This window comes from Cnephaeus nilssonii (genome assembly GCF_951640355.1).
Source record: "Cnephaeus nilssonii genome assembly, chromosome: 10".
Classification (NCBI taxonomy): Eukaryota; Metazoa; Chordata; class Mammalia; order Chiroptera; family Vespertilionidae; genus Cnephaeus; species Cnephaeus nilssonii.
Genome location: NC_137081.1, coordinates 81115679 through 81135023, shown reverse-complemented (window position 1 = coordinate 81135023; position 19345 = coordinate 81115679). Strand labels below are relative to the sequence as shown.

The following is a 19345-nucleotide window of genomic DNA, read 5'->3' as shown; positions in this document are numbered from 1 at the left end:
AGGGGGAATCACCAGAAATGAAACTAAATGAAATGGAGGCAAGTAATTTGTCAGAGAAAGAATTCAGAGTAATGGTTATAAGGATGCTCAAATGTCTGGATCAGAAATACAGACAACTCAATGAGAATTATAAGGAGCTCAATGAGAATTCATCAACATGAGTTAGAATCAAGTGGAAATGAAGAATGACATAGGTTTAATAAAAAACACAATGGAAGGTATAACAGTAGACTAGAAGCTGAACACTGAATTAGTGAGTTAGAAAACAAGGTAGAAAAACACAAGCAGAGATGCAACTGAAAAAAAATTAAAAAGCAGGAGGAGAGTCTAAGGGAGCTTTGGGACAACATGAAATGATACAACATCTGCATAATAGGGAAGCCAGAAGGAGAGGAAGCTGAGAAAGTAATAGAAAACTTGTTTGAAGAAATAATGATAGAAAATGTCCCTGACTTTGGGAAGAAAAAAGCCACACAAATCTAAGAAGCACAGAGAGTCTCAATCAAGATGAACCCAAAAAGACAATACCAAGACACATCATAATTAAACTGGTAAAACTAAAAGACAAAGAAATAATCTTAAAGGCTGCAAGAGAGAGATAGAGAGTTACCTACAAGGGATCTCCCATTAGACTATTAACTTATTTCTCAACAGAAGCACATCAAGCCAGAAGGGAATGAAATGAAGTATATAAATCAAGGGACTGAATCCAAGAATACTCTATCCAGCAAGTCTATCATTCAAAATTGAATGAGAAATCAGGAGCTTCGCAGACAAAAGAGGTTAAGGGAGTATATTACCACCAAACCAGCAATGCAAGAAATGCTAAATGGACTGTTTTGTTTTGATTTTAATTTTTAAATTACAGTTTTAATTTTTAAAATGCAGTTTCTCTCTTTGATTCTTTTCTCTATGGTATATGTCGTACTTGTACAAGGAAGCAATGAACTAAAGATTTCAGAGGTTCTTTACATAGATTGCTAGAATTCTTCTCTATTTAGCTCCAAATTCTATTACTTATCTTTCCAATTTCAACCATAATAGCCTCAAACTGTGATTCTTCCTATCTACTTGAAGAAGGGATTCCACTGTGCCTTTCTTGGGCACCATCTCCATTGCACTGTGGTCTCAAAAATGTTACCAATGAGAAGTCATATCTATGCTCATCATGTGTATTAACTTTATTTTACCATTTATTTTTTAATCCTCCTGATGTCCAACATCTGAAAATAGATTTTTAATATTTTTGTACAGTTTTATATTTGATTACAGCAAAGATGCTAGCCTGATAACATTTATTCCATCTTGTCCAAAGACAGAAATTTGAAAATTCTGTCATTATGTAATTGGGAATCCTTTACCAAGTACCAAGTATATAACAATTTAAGTGGATTACAGTATTTCCTCCACTAAGAACCTTAAAATTACACATACAAAATTTACTACAGTTAATAAATATTGATTACAGAAATCTAAATACAACCTGATTTCAAAACACAGTAGTTCCAAAACCATTTTTTTACTATTTTTACTTAATTTAAGGACAGAGATACTGTATGTTATTTTAGAAAAAGAATCTAAACTACAAATAATTGAATTTTGAAATATATTTAAAGAAAGCATGAAAGAAACATTCTATATTCTCAAACTAATCAAAGTAAAAATATTAAGACTTCCCAAATTTGAGAATGACATTATCATGGCTTTGACTACCTTTTACACTACATAATAATCCTTTAAAAAACCTAATTGTGGAAAGTATTACATATGTCCCTCCCCCCACCCCATATTGATCTCTTCTAGCCTACTCCTACCTCTGCCCCAGGCCTTCACCACCCTGTGTCCATGGGTTATGCATACAAGTTCTTTGGTTGACCTATTCCTACACCCCCTCCCCCATCTTCCCTGGTACATTTACACAATGGAATACTACGCAGCTGTAAAAAAGTAAAATAAAAATAAATTACATCATTTTAAGCATTCAAGAAAAGTAAATTATACTCACTCTACTACAAGCACCAGTTGTGGTCTCACAGACCGTGAGGATGGAAATGTTTTGAGGTCGGTTTAACCATCTGACCACCGTCTTGGTATTGCTTACCCATTTAACCATTGTGATATAATATTCTCTAGTTGGAAACAAAATTAAAATTTACATTTAGAGCCAGAGAACTTGTATAGTACCAATAATTTACATTGGTATATGTAACAATAAATTAAACACTACAGATATAAGAATATCACATCATAAGAATTTCTATTTATGTATATAAACATATATTTCAAATATTAGCATACTAGTAGCCCATTTGCAGGAAGAATCCTGCAAGCGGCTGTTGCGGCACCGGCCGCTGCACCTGCACCCGCAAGCCGCTGCCGCCCCGCCCTGCCCCGCCCCGCCCTGCCCCGCCCCGCCCTGCCCCGCCCAGGCTTTCCCTCTGGCAGCCACCTTGTTTTCCGCTTTTCCTCCCTCTTCCTTCTAAGTTATCTTCAGTCTTCACTCCTCCCTCCCTCAGTGGTGTATGCAAATTAACCGCCATCTTTATTGGGTAATTTGCATACTCATCTTAATTGGCGGGTGGGTGTGGCTTTTGTTGGTGGGCGTGGCTTGGCATAGCGAAGGTGCGGTGAATTTGCATATTACTATTTTATTAGGTAGGATATAAATACAAATACATGTCTATGTATGTATAGATATGTATATATCTACATATGTGCAAATATATATATATTTGCATCTACAAATATACAGAAAATTTGAGAATAAAATTAAAAGTGAATGTTTTCCCAGAAAGAAAATCCTTGAAAAGATAAAAATAATCAAAATACTAGAAATTTATAAATAACTAGAGGCCCAGTGCATGAATTCATTCACATGTGGGGTCTGGCTGGCCTGGCCCCAATCAGGTCGGATCAGGGCTGGGCCTGTCAGGAGGAGGAGATGGTGGGAGTTTGGCCAATTGAGGTAGTGGGGGCTAATCGGAGGTGGGGCTGGCTGTGGAGAGGGGCTGTGTGTAGTGGGCCAGCCAGCCCTGCCCCCAAATGGAATGAGGGGATGATTGGGGGCCAGCAGCATGGGGGAGAGGCCATGGGTGGTGGGCTGGCCCTGCCCCTGATCAGAGTGGGGAGAGCTGATCGAGAGTAGAGCTGGCTGGGGGAGGGGGTGCAGGCCAATTGGGATGGTGGGTACCCATTGGGGTGGGGCTGGCTGGGGGAGGGGCCGCAGGCAGTTGGCTGGCTGGCCCTGCCCCTGATTGGGGTGGGGAGGCCCGATCAGGGGTAAGGCCAGGGAGGAGGGGCTGAAGGACGTTGGCTGGCTGCCCCGCCCCCTATTGGGAGAGGGGAGGGAGATCAGGGACAGGGCAGGCCAGGGGGAGGGGCTGCAGGCCAATCAGGGTGGTGGGGGCCCATCAGGGGTGGGGCCAGCTGGGGGGAGGGGCTGCAGGCCTATCATGGTGGGGCGGGCTGATCGGGGGTGGGACTGGCTGGGGGAAGGGCGGGGGGACATTTGGCCAGCCAGCCCTGCCCTTGATGGGAGTGGAAGAGTCCAATCAGGGGCAGGCCAGCCAGGGGGAGGGGCAGCGGAAGGTTGGACGGCCACCCCATCCCCTGATCGGGCCGGTTTGCTGGCCACAGTGGGCATCATAGTGACCAGTCATTCTGGTCGTTATGGCATTATGTCACTGTCTTTATATATAGAGAGATTTTACCCTCTCCTTATTAGTAATAATCTCTGTGCAAACTAAGTATACTTTTTATAAGCTAGGTTCTATTTTATTTCTTTAAAATATAATCAATAATAAATTTAAAAGGAAAGCTTATTCTTGACAATTATTTTTGATGCATAGCCTCCATGTTATTTCACTCTATGCAGAACTATGAATGGTTTGTTTTAGTGTTTGTCAGCTATGGGCAAAGGGCCAGTCTCAGTCTTATACAATATTTTTTCACTCGTATTTATTTAAAACTGAAGGAGAAGAGGGGGTTATTGAGTATTTGGTACAGTGAGTATACTAATTTGGGAGGCCTATGATGTCCTCAGGCTGGTTGTAGATTGGGAGTTTATGTGTGTTTTTTTATATTTCTTTCACTGTAGATTCTGTTTGGGAATTTACATAGTATATTACACAATTCCCAAGCCAAACAGAAGAAAATGCAATTACCAAAATTGATCCTATTAATAACAACAACAACAAAAAGCAACAACTTTCCAACCAATGTGCCCAGTTTCCGAATAGATGAGATACTTTAGCAATGGCTTGAAAAGTGCCATCTGTGAGTATGATCTTCAAATTAATCCACCTGGTTTTAATGTGACTTGGGGAAAAAATCACCTGTGGGAGAAAAGCCTTGTGAGACAAATCACCTGTCCTTATACACATCTGGGTTAGACATTCAGCTACATGAATCTTACACTTCTAACATTACTGAGTACCTACTGCTTCCTCTAGCAAACCTGTTAGCCCATCACAGTGAAGATGTCAGTAGTAGGGCAAGCATAACTTATCATACCGTGAAGCCTGCAGTATTTTCTTCAACAATCTCTTCAAGACATTAGTCAGCTTTCACAACCCAGCTGAGTCCCTCTTGAAAATTGCCTAGAAACTCAGTCCAATCATTGTGGCAAGTTCCCCAAACAGAGTTAACAAGGCAAGGCAACTTCAAATCAAATATGCAACTGGTTTAGGATTACTCTTTGCCCAAATCAGTGGGTGTTGCATTTCTTCAAAGATTTATGTCCTGTTCATTTTTACTTTGTTTTGTTTAAAGTGATTTACTAGTATTTTGCATACATTATTATACCTGGCAGTGTGAATACTAAAAAAGGGGAAATATAAGTATTAAACTTTAAAAGATTTATCTAGAAGATTTAACATGGAGAAAATGATAGTGAGTACTATATTCAATCAGGAGAGGAAATACTGAAATCTGACAATATATATTTATGATTAATTAGCAAAAATGTTCTTTGAATTAAAGAAAAAAAATTATTGTAAACAATTTACCAAAGACCATACAATCAAGGTCACATTTATGGAAAAAATATAAATAAAACTGGTGTTTAGAATATAAGATAAAATAACATAAAATGTTTTTAAAATAAATAACATCAGCAACAAAACTATTTAAATATTCATCTTGAGTGTTTTCCCTTTTAAAGTAGCCCTCAAGTTACTTTATTAACTTGAGGGCAAAATAACTTGAGGGCAAAATAACTCTGTCACATTACTGGTATAGGCTGAGAACAATGGGTCACAAAAGTGGGATAACTAAAAAATATTTCAAATAAATACAATAATTTCACAGAGTAAGGAGAAACCAAAACCAAACCACTACCTCTACCCTTCAGCCTACAGATTTCTGAACATAAACAATAATCACTTTCCCCCCAAAGATGTGACAAATGCATAGCCTGTGGAAAAATCTGTATGATTCATTATCATAAGAGTATATACACAATCATTTAATTATTTAAAAGCCATACCTGTAAATTCCAATAAAGATAATAAATGCTTGCAATACCTTAAGGCTTAAGCTTATAGTGTAACAGTTTACAAAATATTTCTTCTTCTTCAGGTGAGATGAATGTCTAACTTCCACTGGGCCTGAAGATATTCAAGAAGGGTCATTATCTTAGTTCCTACCTGCTATATTCTGAAGAATCAACTCAGGCCCTCAAATAAAGATAAGAGACTGGCTTGGCTGGCATGGCTCAGTGGTTGAGTGTTGACCTATTAACCAGAAGGTCACGGTTCAACTCCTGGTCAGGGCAATTGCCTGAGTTGTGGGCTCAATCCCCAGTAGGGGATGTGCAAGAGGCAGCCAATCAATGACTCTCTCTCATCATTGATGTTTCTATCTCTCCCTCTCTTTTCATCTCTGAAATCAATATATATGTATTTAAAAGATAAGAGTCTGGACACAATTAGTATTAAAGAAAAGTTGTATTCAGGATCTGAATTTCTTTGATAAAGGGTCTTTAGCTGATTCACTAATATATATTTTTAAATGATGGGAGTACAGGGAAAGGAATTGGAAAGGTAAATTATGCCTTTCTCCAATAAACTTATCCTTTTATTTTCTTTTTAGAACATATGAATGAATTGAAATTTATTTTACATTCTTTGACACTGGAGCATAAGTATCTGCTTGAAGAGAAGTTCTATCCAATGATAAGACTAGCTTGGGGACTTTTTTCTATTATAATTATAAACATTAGTTATTATAACTAATTAAATCAACCAACCAAACAACCAGAAGACCAAAACAAATGGCCTAATACCTTCAAATTAAAAACAAATCTTGCTCTTTGGGTAGGGATTAGAGGATACAGTTTATAAGGTAGCTCAAGTAATGAGAACATCTTTCTATATTCATCTTATTAATCATCCTCTCTATATAGGTACATATGTATTTAATTATTATTATTATCACCATGGTGATTTTTTTAGAAATAAAGAGGCTATAGAGATGGTCATATATGAAATTCAAGTATAGTAGAAAAAAAAGAATCACAAAAGGAAAAAAATTATAATTACACTAATAGAATAAGGTTCACTTATTGATTGGCATTTGACAGGTCATGTGAAAATAAAATAAAAATATAGTAGATGCTTAGATTACATGCCAAAAAGCATAAATATATAAATGATTATGAAGTGAATTAATTATTTAGATATTCTATTATTGTAAGTTTAAGCAGCATCTCAAATGATATTGGTAGCTATGAACACAATACAAACTCCAGTAAGAAGAGTGGGCATTTGATGGCCTTAATAGGGCATAGGAAAAGTATATTACTAATAAATTATGTTATGCATGTTTATCCTTTTACATTATAAAAATAACAATGATTTGGTATTGCTTGGGACTTATAGAATACTGTTACTAATAAATATGGAAATATTCTTACTAGTACCGGCATAAAAATAATATATTTAAAAATATGTAAATAATTTGAGTTAGCTTATAAAAATTTAAGACTAACATGATAAAGGAAATACAAAAGATAGGTAAGGGAAATAAGTTACAGAGGGAAGCAAGTTTTACCACAGGTAAATTTCATGTCCAAAATACACTAATGCAAACAATGAAAACACGATCAGTTCACAATTCACGTAAGAAAAATATGTCAGGTTTTCAGGAGAACACAAGTACTACTTAGATAAATCACAGATGTACTAGTGTATATATAGAGAAAGAGAAACTGAACACACACACACACAGAGGAAATGACAGAGAGACAAGGAAGAAACAAAAACAGAGAAAGAACACTTCTCACATTGCTTCAGAAAAATCATTGTGCTCTTGTGGACATCTCCAATACATCCCTAAAGTAATAACAATGATACATTTCTTAAGGTAAGTATTATCCTTAAGTTATTTGTGTCCAATATTCTCCATTTGCCAGACCCATTCTCCATCTCTTCCCCCCACGATTTCCAAAAGCTGGACTCTGCAATGAAGCTGCCTTGACAACAGGAGTCCTCTGCAGGAACTCAAAGCTTGAGAAGAGAGCTGGGGTATTTATCTCCAGGACCCACTCTCTATCAGGGCACGGCTTGGCAATGACTGGACTTTTCTATCCCCGGACAGGTCCTCCTGGATGGTCCATTTGTTCTTAAGTTACAAGCCTCTTCAGGCTTCATCAGAGAGCCTGCCCCTTACTCCTGAAGTCCTGGGGCAGGAACAGCTTTCTGCTGTCGCAGACTGGATGTTGACTTCCCATCTTTTGTGAGTTTCCCCTTAATCCTGTCCATATCTTTGTTAATAGTCCTTTAACTACATTTCATTACCTTTCTTGAGTGTGTTACCTTTTTAATTACTAGGAAACTGGTCAATAAATTATGAAAGATGATTTGCTCTTTTAGATGTCAAGTATTTAACTAGGGAAGGTTTTCGGGAATTTTCCCTATGGGTATAGTGCTAAGATTAACTATCAGAGATATTGATAACCCTAAAACAAAATCAAGAAAACTAAGAGTTTAGTTTCCATTCAATGTACATCTAAATGAATGAAGGTTTCTTTTACTCACACCATGGATATCTCTCTCTTTCTCTCTCTCTCTCTCTCTCTTTTTTTTTTTCATGTTTGTGTATCTTTGGGTCCATTCAAGTAATATGCAGCCTCTCAGTGTCTAAATGCAGATGTCATAAATTACATTGATTCCCTTGTTTTTCCCCTGTGAATTGGACTAAAGCTTTCACCAAGAACAAATGAGTAAGAAACTACATTTTTGTTAAACTGGAGCATGAGAAAATAACAGTTTTTGAAGTATATGTCAATCTTGCGTTTTGCAACAAGAAGAGTAAATCATACACTTTGGTGCATTTCAGATGCCACAGTTGGCACTTACATAAGACCAAGAGGCATAAAAAGCAAAACTGTTATGTACATTTGTAGATGAGGTATTACATGCCTCTCTCCAAATTATAGACCAACATCTTGGCTAAACCAAATAAATAACTGAATTACATTTAAATTCTTTTTCTTCACAGGATTTTTCTCACTCTCAGTGGGATACAGCATTTTCTTTTTTCTTTACTGGCCTTCCAATAGCTAAGGATATGTGATATCTCTTTGCAAGGGGTGACTAATTTTATCACATTGTACCTCACATGTTAAAGAGATGTACACTTCATTAATACTCCAATAAATGACAATGTTTCTGACTTTATGAATATTTGTGTTTGATGATACTCTGCTGTAGCCTATGAACTCACTGTGTTGCTGGTGGAATTAGGGCTCTTCTGTGGAGTCATGAGAAAAGCATTTCAGGAACGATGCATAGGAGGATGAGCTGAAGTAGTAAGATTTATTGGAGCAAAAATAAAGAACTGTCCCCAGGTGCCTGTTGTCTTATCCATGACCAGATGGCAGAGCCCCTTGGGAGACTGGAAGCCGGTCTTGCTGCAGGGGAAGGCCAGTCTCTGGGGCCTCAAGCCCACACTTGTCCTCACCAAGCCCAGAAGGACCAGCGTCCAGAAGTTCTGTGCCATTGGCCCTGCATCGGCAGAGCATCCAAAGCTCTCATAGTTCAGTTCATTTCATGCCAAATCTTAGTCCAGTTCAGTCTCTGACCCATCCAGCCAGCTAGTCTCTGTTCCTGCTGCACTCCAGCTGGCACTGGCTGCCGCACCAGACCCATGCTCACAGGGGTGCAGCTGCGAGGCCCACATGGCTGCACAGAGAGTGTGTGAAGGAGGGGAACCGGGAATGTGTGCTACCAACCAGGAGGGGACTTTGTTAAGCTTTGATCATATTATCTCCAGCCCGGGAAAGAGCAGGTTTTCTTTCAAACTAACCAATGTGTTTCCTATCTCTTTGCAGCCTTGTGCTGGGCCCTCACCCTATCCAATCCCTTTCCTAGACCTTCCAGTTTTCATGCCCTCATCCAATCTGATCCTTTTCCCAGGCTATACTCCTCCCCTTTATGGTCACTGTCCTGGAAGGGCCTCTCGTGTGCCATCTTGTCTTCCACTGCACGTGCCTGAGCAGAAGAATTCCCCCTCTATTGTTAGCTCTCCCCGCCTAAAGTCCAGTTAAGTGGACAGGTAAGTCCCCCGGGGAGACTGGAAGCCTCCTTCCACTGGGATGAGGGTGGGGATATGTAGAAATGTTAACCCCCTTGGCAGGAATTCAACTATGGCCTGGGGTGTCTGAAGCTGTGAATTCCAGATTTAGTCTTAAGTATAATTTACAGACTCAGTCAGGCCCAGCAAGTCTAGCTCCCTTCTCTTTGTTAACTCCTTGCTGGCCAAACTAATATTTAGAAACTCTTTCAAGTAACAAATTCAACGTCAGGAACCACTATCTCCTATTAGAAAGGAACCAGGATATTTTTAAATTGACCCCTATTTCAAAGACTTAAAACAACAACAAAAAACCCTGCCTGGCTAGCATGGTTCAGTGGTTGAGCATTGACCTATCAACCAGGAGGTCACAGGTCAACTCCTGGTCAGAGCATATACCTGGGTTGCAGGCTCGATCTCCATTGTGGGGCATGTAAGAGGCAGCTAATCAATGATTCTCACTCATCATTGATGTTTCTACCTTTCTCTCCCTCTGTCCCTCTCAGAAATTAATACAAATATATTTTTTAAAAACCTGATGAACATCTATCTATATATAAAAGCCCAGCAACCATTGCGGCAGAATGACCAGAACAACCAGAACCACCGGTGGCTATGACGCACTGCGGCAGCCAACCAGCCTGATCCTGCCCACATCGCCCCCCCCCCAACTCCTGTGGCCCCACCCCCTGACCAGCCCCACCCCATTGGGCCCCCCACCTACTTGTCATGACAGAGGGAGCACATGACTGTGCTGTCAGCATCCCTTCTGAGGGGAGATGCCCGCCAGGTATACAGTAGGCACTCAGCCAGGAGTCCAACGGGTTGTGTTCTCACCTTCATGTTGTCTCTCCCCCCCCCCCACCCACAATGCCAAAGGCAACCTGATGCAGGACCCGTGCTGACCACCCACACGGAGAAACAGTGTGTGATCAACATCATGTCCCGCAGATGCCTGCATCTGCCTCAAGAGGAAGATGCTACAGACCCGGAGCGGGAAGATCGGGACTGAGACAGAAGGTCTGGGAAAAACAGGGCTGCCGATGGCCATGTTCTGCATTTGCTGCCCGACCCCGCTCCCTGGCCCCCTCCCTGTGCAAAGGGCCTGCATCGCCGCCCTTGGACACAGGCCTGTGAAGGAGTGAAGAACTGTGGCTGTGCCTGTGGCTGCGCTCAGCCTCCTGCCCTCAGATAAGCAGGAAACATATTTACATGCCAGAATCTAAAACCCTCTTTATCGGTAATAGCACAAATAATGCAAGACACACATGTGTTTCTAAACAGGACTCTGTCCTGCTGTGTGTGAACCCAGATTAAAGGCGTGCTCTCCGCCGAGGAGTCGGCAAAGGCTGCTCCTCTCTCAAAGGCACACAACCTTGAAAGGATTAAAAGGAGAAGGAGATAAAAATAAAACAAAATAGCAACAAGCTCTGAAGCCGCCGCTGCTGCTGTCAAATCCTCTGCTCGGTGGTGATGTCAGAGCGCATCTCCCCACGCCTGGGGCTCAGGCGGCCGAGCTGCTGACACCTGCTAGGTCACCTAGCACTGGCCTCATCTACAAAACCACTTTCAACCTCCCACCAGCTCCTTGAGGCGGTGGGCTCGTGGATGTTAAACCAACCCTGGGCTTTTTGATGAGAGAGAACCCATAACATCCCTTCACGAACCTGTTTCTAACTGTTCTGAGATCACGCTCCCAGCCTTGGCTACTCTCAAATAGGCCTCAGTGATTCCACTCGCCCAATGCAAAGACTGACCCAGGTTTCACTGAGACCGAACCCTCAAGCCGGAGCAGCCACGTCCTTTTAAAAGGAAGGTCACCCTGGCTGCAGGTCCTTGCTCTTCATCACTTTGAATATTTCTTGCCACACCCTTCTCTACCCAGCAAAGCTCGTTTAGAATTGAAAGCCAGATAAAAAGTTTCATAGACAAGAAAAAGCTATAAAGGAGTTCATCACCCCAATTGCTGGCAGGCAGCCAACAACCCATGTCCCCTCCCCCCCCCCCCAATAGGCCTGGCCCAATCAGCCCCAGCAGACGGACCCCACCCATCCACGAATTCATGTACCAGGCCTCTAGTTATAAATAATTATATCAAGATGAGGGTAGTCAAACCCAGAGACAGGTAGAGTGAATTTCCCAAGATCACAAAAATAAATGGTGGTAGAGATGTGATTCAAACACTCCAGTTTAGTACCCTTTCCTGTTAATTCAGAGCATCAAACAAATTAGAGAAAATGATGTGATTAAGGATCACATAAAAACTCAACAGTTTTTATAATTGTTTCATTTGTGACTAAATCTTTCATGACTAGTAGACTGAGCCCAGAAGTAGAAGTTTCTATCTGATTTGGTTAACCTTACTGCATTCTACATGTCAGTTCAGATGGCCTTTTAAGGTCTTCCATCATAATCTGGATGCAATGTTCTGTAACTTGATGGAACTGGCTTCACCTTATTTTCTAACTCTGCTACTAACTAATCCTGAGGGTCTAACTCAACTTTTTTTTTTTTTTTAATCTCTGGGTCTCAGCTTTTCCCCTAATAAAAGGAGCAGGTTATATAGTAGATAGTTAATGAAAACCCTTCCATAATTTTTTATTATCTTTCAAATAGGAAAATTTTCCACACACAGCAGCTTGCACTTTCTGTGAAAATCCTCAACTCTGATAAAACCTTTTCTAAATATGTCAATGTGACAACATTTGAGAGAAATATCTTTTTGAATCAGTCACTTTGGATTGATTGATTGCCGATGTCATGAAAATAACCCTCAAGCTTAGCCTATATCATTCAAAATAGTATGAAACTATTTTCCTTAAACAGCTGCCTATCTCATCCCATCTTTAGGGATGCTTTAAATTTTCAAAGAGCTACAGGATTTTCAAGAATAACCCTCCAAGTTGAGTCCACTCTGGATTTCAAAATCCACATAGCTATTTGATTAATTGTTTCTCAACTGGAAATGTTGCTGCTCCATAAAATGTGTTTCTTTTCTTCCCACTTAAACTTCTTAAGAGGGCTTTTTATGTAGGATATTTAAAAATAAAACCTCATTAAATTTCTCTGCCAGGAAAAGAATGCTAGAAAATCATTGGTAAGCTGTAGAGAGAAAGTTGAAAAAAACTGCACAAATTTTAGGGAGATTATACTCTTTTAAAGAGGAAAAAAATAAAAAATGGAGTTACTATTTTCAGGAGGAAAAATCAGTAGAAAATGATCCTTTGTTCCCATCGCTCTGTCACATTTGCAAAAGGTCTAATTCTCAGTATCAGTATATTTAGTCATTTTGAGATGCTAAGCACCTTGAACTTTTAAAGGCTTCCTGTGAATAAGATACTCAGAATGACCTCATTCCTGCACTAATGGAGGCAACCTCAACCTTACTTTCAAGTGGACTTGTTGAGCTGATCACATCACTCTAAATTACAACAAAATGGTAATTGGTGTTAAACTATCTATTCCCTGGTAAGAGTGAAATTGAAATTGCATACCTTGATTTAAAGATGTCGGGTGGCATGAGTTCCAAAGTATGAGTTGGTCCGTATAGGTTTACAACATATAATTTGATTGTTGGGTTCACTTGACCTGCCTTTGAGAAAATGAAAGTTGTAAGGCAAATACATTAAGCATTAGACTGTATGAGGAAAGAAAGCAAATGCATGTTGACTCTTATAATTTTGTGTTAGAATGGGGGGAAAAGTTTAATTTCTCTGAAGTAGAAATGATTTTAAATTCAACCACTTGATTGCTTTCAATTGTTTTTGAAGATTGCTGCTTCTCAAACCATTTTAGTCAGACAATTAAAGGTGATAGAAAATCATGATGACTTTATTCATTAGCTAATGCTACTGTGTTCTTTTCCTAGAATGACACCAGAGGGCTGGCTTTATAAAAACTAGTAGCTCAAACAGCTACTCGTGTTATAGGATATAACATGTAATGGGGAAAAGAGCTTGGCTAGTTAAAAAATAACAATAATAAAACAAGACTGAAAAAAATACCAATCCAGGTGCCACATGCTTAAAATTGCACAATACCGAATTCTATTCCATGCATTAATCATCCTAGGTTTTCTTTGACATTTATGAACGTTAGATGTGGTATAAGTGGCCCTTAGGATGTGGGCCATGAGCAGACTGCCCTCACTCAGTACCTGGCATGCAGAGTAGAAAGACAGTTAAGACTATGTCATTTGAGCTTCATAATAAAAATTTTATTAAATCATAACCAATTGTAAAGCAGTTACTATGTTTCTGGTCAATAATATCTGTTAAACGTTACATGAATTATCTAATTAATGTTCCTACTATAGAACTAAGATGTAATTATAACATTTTCCAGATTAAAAAGGAGACGCTCAGCAAACTGTGCAGGGTGAAATGCCCAGTAAGTGAAGGAAGCAGTATTTAAACCCAGGGTGCTCTTAATGATTGTAGTTTTGCTTTAGTTCATTCTTAGGCAATGGCTATCAAAGTTTTCTAAATATACTGTGACATTTTAGGGGGTAGATATGGGATCTTTCACCAACAAATCTCAAGCATATTGAATGAATGAATGAAACGAAATTTATGTGAATAAATGATTAACAGAATCAGTTGACTACTGTCACTCAATTTATTTATTCCAAGTCTATAAAGAAAAATGACTAGCACATCTGTGGGAGTGTTTCAAACATAGGCTGGTGCTTTAAGAGAGGAGCAGAGGAGCTATACAGAGGAGGACATTTAAACTGAGTTGAATTCAAAGACTTGACAAAAGTCTAAAGAGGACAATAAAACGGCCTTAAAGATGACAAAGAAATATTCATGCTCACGGACTTGGCATCTACAAAATCCAGAGTTAAATCAGGACCAGAAACGATCTAATACATTCTACCAATAGTTAGCAATAGCTCAAGAACTGTTCTGTTAGGTTCTTAATAATAATGAGCATGGAGGGGAGGGAAGAAAGGTGAGCAAATACAGTCAATAAGAGGATTTGTAGGACAGTGAAAACACTCTGCATGATACCATGGAGAGGGATACATGTCATTATACACTTGTCTGAAGCCACAGAATGTATAATGCTAAAACTGAACCATAAAACTATGGATGCTGGGTCATTATCATGTGTCAGCAATCCTTTGTCAATGGTACCAAATGCACAATTTTGGTGGGGGATGTTGATGATGGGAGAGGCCATAAATGTGTGGGAGCAGAAGGTATATGGCAAGTACTTTCCATCTCCTCAATTTTGTTGACAACCTTAAACTGCTCTAAAAATACTAAAGTCTATAAAGAAAAATGACTGGCACGTCTGTGGGAGTGTTTCAAACACAGGTCAGAAGTTTGGAGTCAAAGAAACAAGTCAGAAAGGCTGTCACTACAGAAGTGCCGTGACTGTTAGGAAACATTCTGGAAATGGTTCCTTAAGTAAAGGGCTTCCTGGAAGATAAGCTGTGAGCCTGCCTCACACAGAAGGATTTTGTAAAGCTTTTCATCGTTCTAAAGCCCTCCTGGGAATATTTGTCTCCAGCAACGTAGTGTTCGACCACACCTAGGAGCTCTCTTTTACATCACTTTTGCTTTCATTAAATTGCCATTTTCCACCTAACAATATTGGCCTTATCCATATATTTTTAGTCTAACCAGTTCTCTAACTTGTATGTTAAAACTTTGAGCTGGGACACAGTATTTAGTGGTGCCATTCAAACTGTTGTTCTCTAATCAAGAGTATCAATCAGCATTCCCTGGAACCTTAGAAACACAAATTCATGGGCCCTACCCAGACCTATATTCAGAGCCAGAATCAGAATCTCACGGTGTGGGCCTAGGAATCTATGTTCATCAAGATCCAGATTACTATAATCACTGTGCAAATATTAAAAAATACTGATAGATAAATATCAATACATAAATATCAGCATTTTATCAAAATTTGCATACTGATTATAGTTATGGCAGTTCAGTGGTTATCAAAGGTTAACCTGCTTTTGAATCACCCAGTGAACCTCAAGGCCCACCTCCATCATTTCTAATCCCTGATGGGAGATGACAAATTTGCATTTCTAAAAATTCCCCAAAGGAGGCTGACACCCTTGGCAAAAGAACCACATTTTGAGAACTGGGTTAGCTTTATCTGTGAGTCGGAGAATTTTGGGTTCAAATTTTGCTGCATAAGGACCATGGACAGGATGCTAACAATCCTGAAGTATTATTTTATATTTTTATTTAAAAAAATAAAGCAATTCTCTGTTCTGGCTGGGGGGTTCAGTTGGTTGGAGCTTCCTCCCATATACCTAAAGTTTGTGGGTACAATTCCTTGTAAGGACACATTCCTAGGTTTTAGATTCAGTCTCAGATTTGGGTGAGTACAGAAGGCAATCGATAGATGTTTCTTTCCATCTTCCTCTAAAGTCAATAAACATATCGTTGGGTGAGGATTAAAAATAATAATAATAAGAGAGAGAGACAACTCTCTGAACATAATCTGTCACAAGTCAGAAATTTTGACCCAAAGTAGGTTTTCTTTCTGTAGATAAAAGTATCTCATAGTTTTGTTATTACGGACTGACAAAAAATGATTTATAAAAGTACCTAAAATAGTATATAGTAATGAATTAAAAATGATAGTTATTATTAAGACACTGACCTCTCTAGTTTGTGAAAAATTGTTTATATTTTTTTCTTTCAATAAAGTGATTAAAGAAAAAGGGAAGTTGAATTAAATTTGATCTTTCTGTGAGTTCTTATCAATGTTACATAATTTTATGATGTACTTAGTCGAAGACATGTATGGTCATTACCACCTCGTAAGGCCTCAGCACTGTAAGTTTTTACTTGCACAGAATCACAAATATCCCAAGTAGCTTCTACATGAAAACAAATTAACAGTTGCATACACATGTGGCCAATTTTAGATAAAAAACAAACATTAGGCTGTTTCCAAAATTCAGCTGTTCAGCATTTTATAATCTTAATTAGATTCTTATCTTTTCTTGGAGTTTTGAAATTAAGTGCACATTACAAGTTCATCTGCGCCTTTGAATATTTGAATTGTCTCAATAGTTTGGAGATTAGAGGAGTTCATCTATGTGCTTTTACAGTCACATTTGCCACAAAAACTGCAACTCCACAGACTCCTTCCTCTATGATTCTGAAATAAAGCCTCAATAATAATTAACCTTATTTTACTGGCAACTAAATTGCCATTAAACAAGATAATGTTTTAATTAAGAACATTAACCTGAGGTTACTGAAATAGAACTGTGCATCTCTTTTGTGCTGAATTGCTAATGAAGGATATTTTATGAGTTCTGCACCATGCTGAATTAAGTAAAATACAAATATATTTGTTTAGTGTAAGTATTTCATTAGTAAATCTGACTACATTGGGTATTTTATGCACTCATTTTAATCAAGTTTAATTTGAAACACAATTTAGTGTGAACTCTATGCATTACTTCACTGTCTAAAATACCATTTCTGAAAGTTTATTAAAAGAATAAGAGCAAATCAAAATACATATATTAGTGGAAAAAAAAACACCTTTTTTTAAACCCAGAGTGGAAAATAATGAGACCTTGAAAATTCAAGTAATACACCCAACATGACAGTGAAAGTTAGTATGAGAACAAAGACCAAAACCCAGACCTAGTCTCTTTGAGTCCTATTGTCTTAAATACCTAGGCAGGAATTCCTACTGGCAACCCCCTAAGGACTTGGGATTCTTTCTCTCAGCTTTGGCCACTGGAATACCTATTTTTCATTTTAATACTCCTAAATGGTGGTCACTAACACACACTCAGGACCTTTATCATGTATTACATCCATCAAGTATTACATCCATCATATATTAGATCCATCATGTCTTACATACAACATGCATTACATATAGACATATACTAGTATATGTTTATATATGGCAAGTGTGAGGCTTTCTAAGAATGATAGTCATACAGGGTAGAACAAAAGTAGGTTTACAGTTGTTTGTATGGAAAATACTACAATAATTAATAAATAATAATACAAAAATAAACCATGTTTCGCAGACTCACAACTGTAAACCGACTCTGGCCCCACCCAGTGTAGAGCTTAGTCACTAACAGTAAGCAGAGCAAGCAGAACTCCACATATATTTGTTATCTTGACCAGGAGACATTTTCATTCCTGGTACAACTTCTGTGATATGCTAACCTTTAGTAGCTTTATGGAGAGGGACAGAATCGATAAATGTGAGTTATTTCCCTGCTCTTAAAATAACTGTGACTTTCATACAAGGACTTGGCCTTTTAGAATCAAAGTTTGTTTATTTGTAAAAAGAACAGGCAATTGTGAGGAGGACCAAAGAGGAAAACAATGAAAAGTCTCTCTGAAAACATAAAGCATGTTATTAGTACACATGATTCATACAATTAATAAGCAAACATTACTATTATTTTATGCTTAGCTTAACGATTAAGAAATATTTAAAAACTAATTAAATAATAACTTACTAAATAAGTGTCTATGTTTATCAACCAGGATCTATTGAATTACTGCGGACATATTTAAATTTCCTCAGGTGCTTCTAGCTGTTCCTTTGTATGAATCAGTCTTGTTACAATTATGAAGCCTGGGAATGTCCAAGTTCAAGCACCAAAGTCTTAAGAAGGAAACTTGAAGATGCAGATACTGCATATGGCTCTTACCTGTGAATCCTAAAATTCTCACCGTTTGGGGGAAATGAATTACAAAAAGCTGTCCCATCCCAGGACTGATTTTATTCTTTGTTCAGTGCACAAACTGGACAGTTCTGTGTGAAGATCTTATTTATTGACATAAGTAACAATGTGCCACCAGTCCTTCAATTTGTGTCAGAATTATCAGATGACCTTTCATTACAATAAGTAAATCAAATGGTGTGAGAATTAACAATGTATTGAGAAGTCTTTTCTGTTTTTCTCTGGAAAAAGGCAAGTGCAATATGCTGGGCAGGCACACACTGTCAACCATAAAACATGGCTAAATCTGTAATTGAAGAAATTGTAAGTACTTTTATTGGATAGAATAAAAATCTCTGTGAATATGTTTATTTTGTTGTTAGGTCAAATTGCTATTTTCTCCTGAAGAATACCGAGTATGTGGGACTTCCAATGTATGCCCAGAGGAGACCTTAACAATAATATTTCAAAATCCTGGGATCTGACTCCTCTCCCCCTTGCTGTCCTCCTTAGGCACCAGTTATTTAACGCCACACCCTGTGGAAGGAAGACAGGTTGGAGAAAAACAGTACAGAACCTCATTGAGGAAACTCTGTTTATTCCCGACTCTCCATAAAGCCTTTTCCCCCCCCCCCCACCTTGGAAAACTTGAGTCTGGCAGATGATAGGAAAATAAGGACAATCACCCCAACACTGACTATACCTTCATTGCAAGTGTAAAATAATATGTGTGATAGGTAATTTGTCCAGCACTCTGCCCAGTTAATGTAATATGCAAATTGAAAAATATAAAATCTATCATGCTAGGAAATACAAAACACAACTCACTTAAGGAATGGCTTTAAAAATGGCCTCTACATGAAACTAGCAGCCATGTCTTAATCTAATTAAGAGCTAAAATGTGTAAAGTGGAATCTTTAAAAGTTTGCTATGAGGTATCTTTACATGATTGACGCATAGAGGGCCTCACTTATGAGCCTTTCCCTTTCTTACATAATATGGGGAAAGTAAACTTTACAAAAGGGACCTTAAGTAATTAAACATGAAATATACTGGAAAACCAACACACTCCAGGTGTTTTTGCAACCG

The 19345-nt window shown here is 38.5% G+C and overlaps 1 protein-coding gene across 1 annotated transcript in view; it reads right to left on the bottom strand.

Annotated features, from left to right (window-relative positions):
* DPP10 (dipeptidyl peptidase like 10) overlaps positions 1 to 19345 on the bottom strand; it is a gene marked incomplete at both ends in the record, with an annotated part of 660265 nt that overhangs the window by 68145 nt on the left and 572775 nt on the right. Inside the window, 2 exons of the mRNA XM_079782730.1 lie at positions 2006 to 2129; positions 13068 to 13165. Coding sequence (XP_079638856.1) covers positions 2006 to 2129; positions 13068 to 13165 — 222 coding nt within the window. The remainder of the gene's footprint in view (positions 1 to 2005; positions 2130 to 13067; positions 13166 to 19345) is intronic.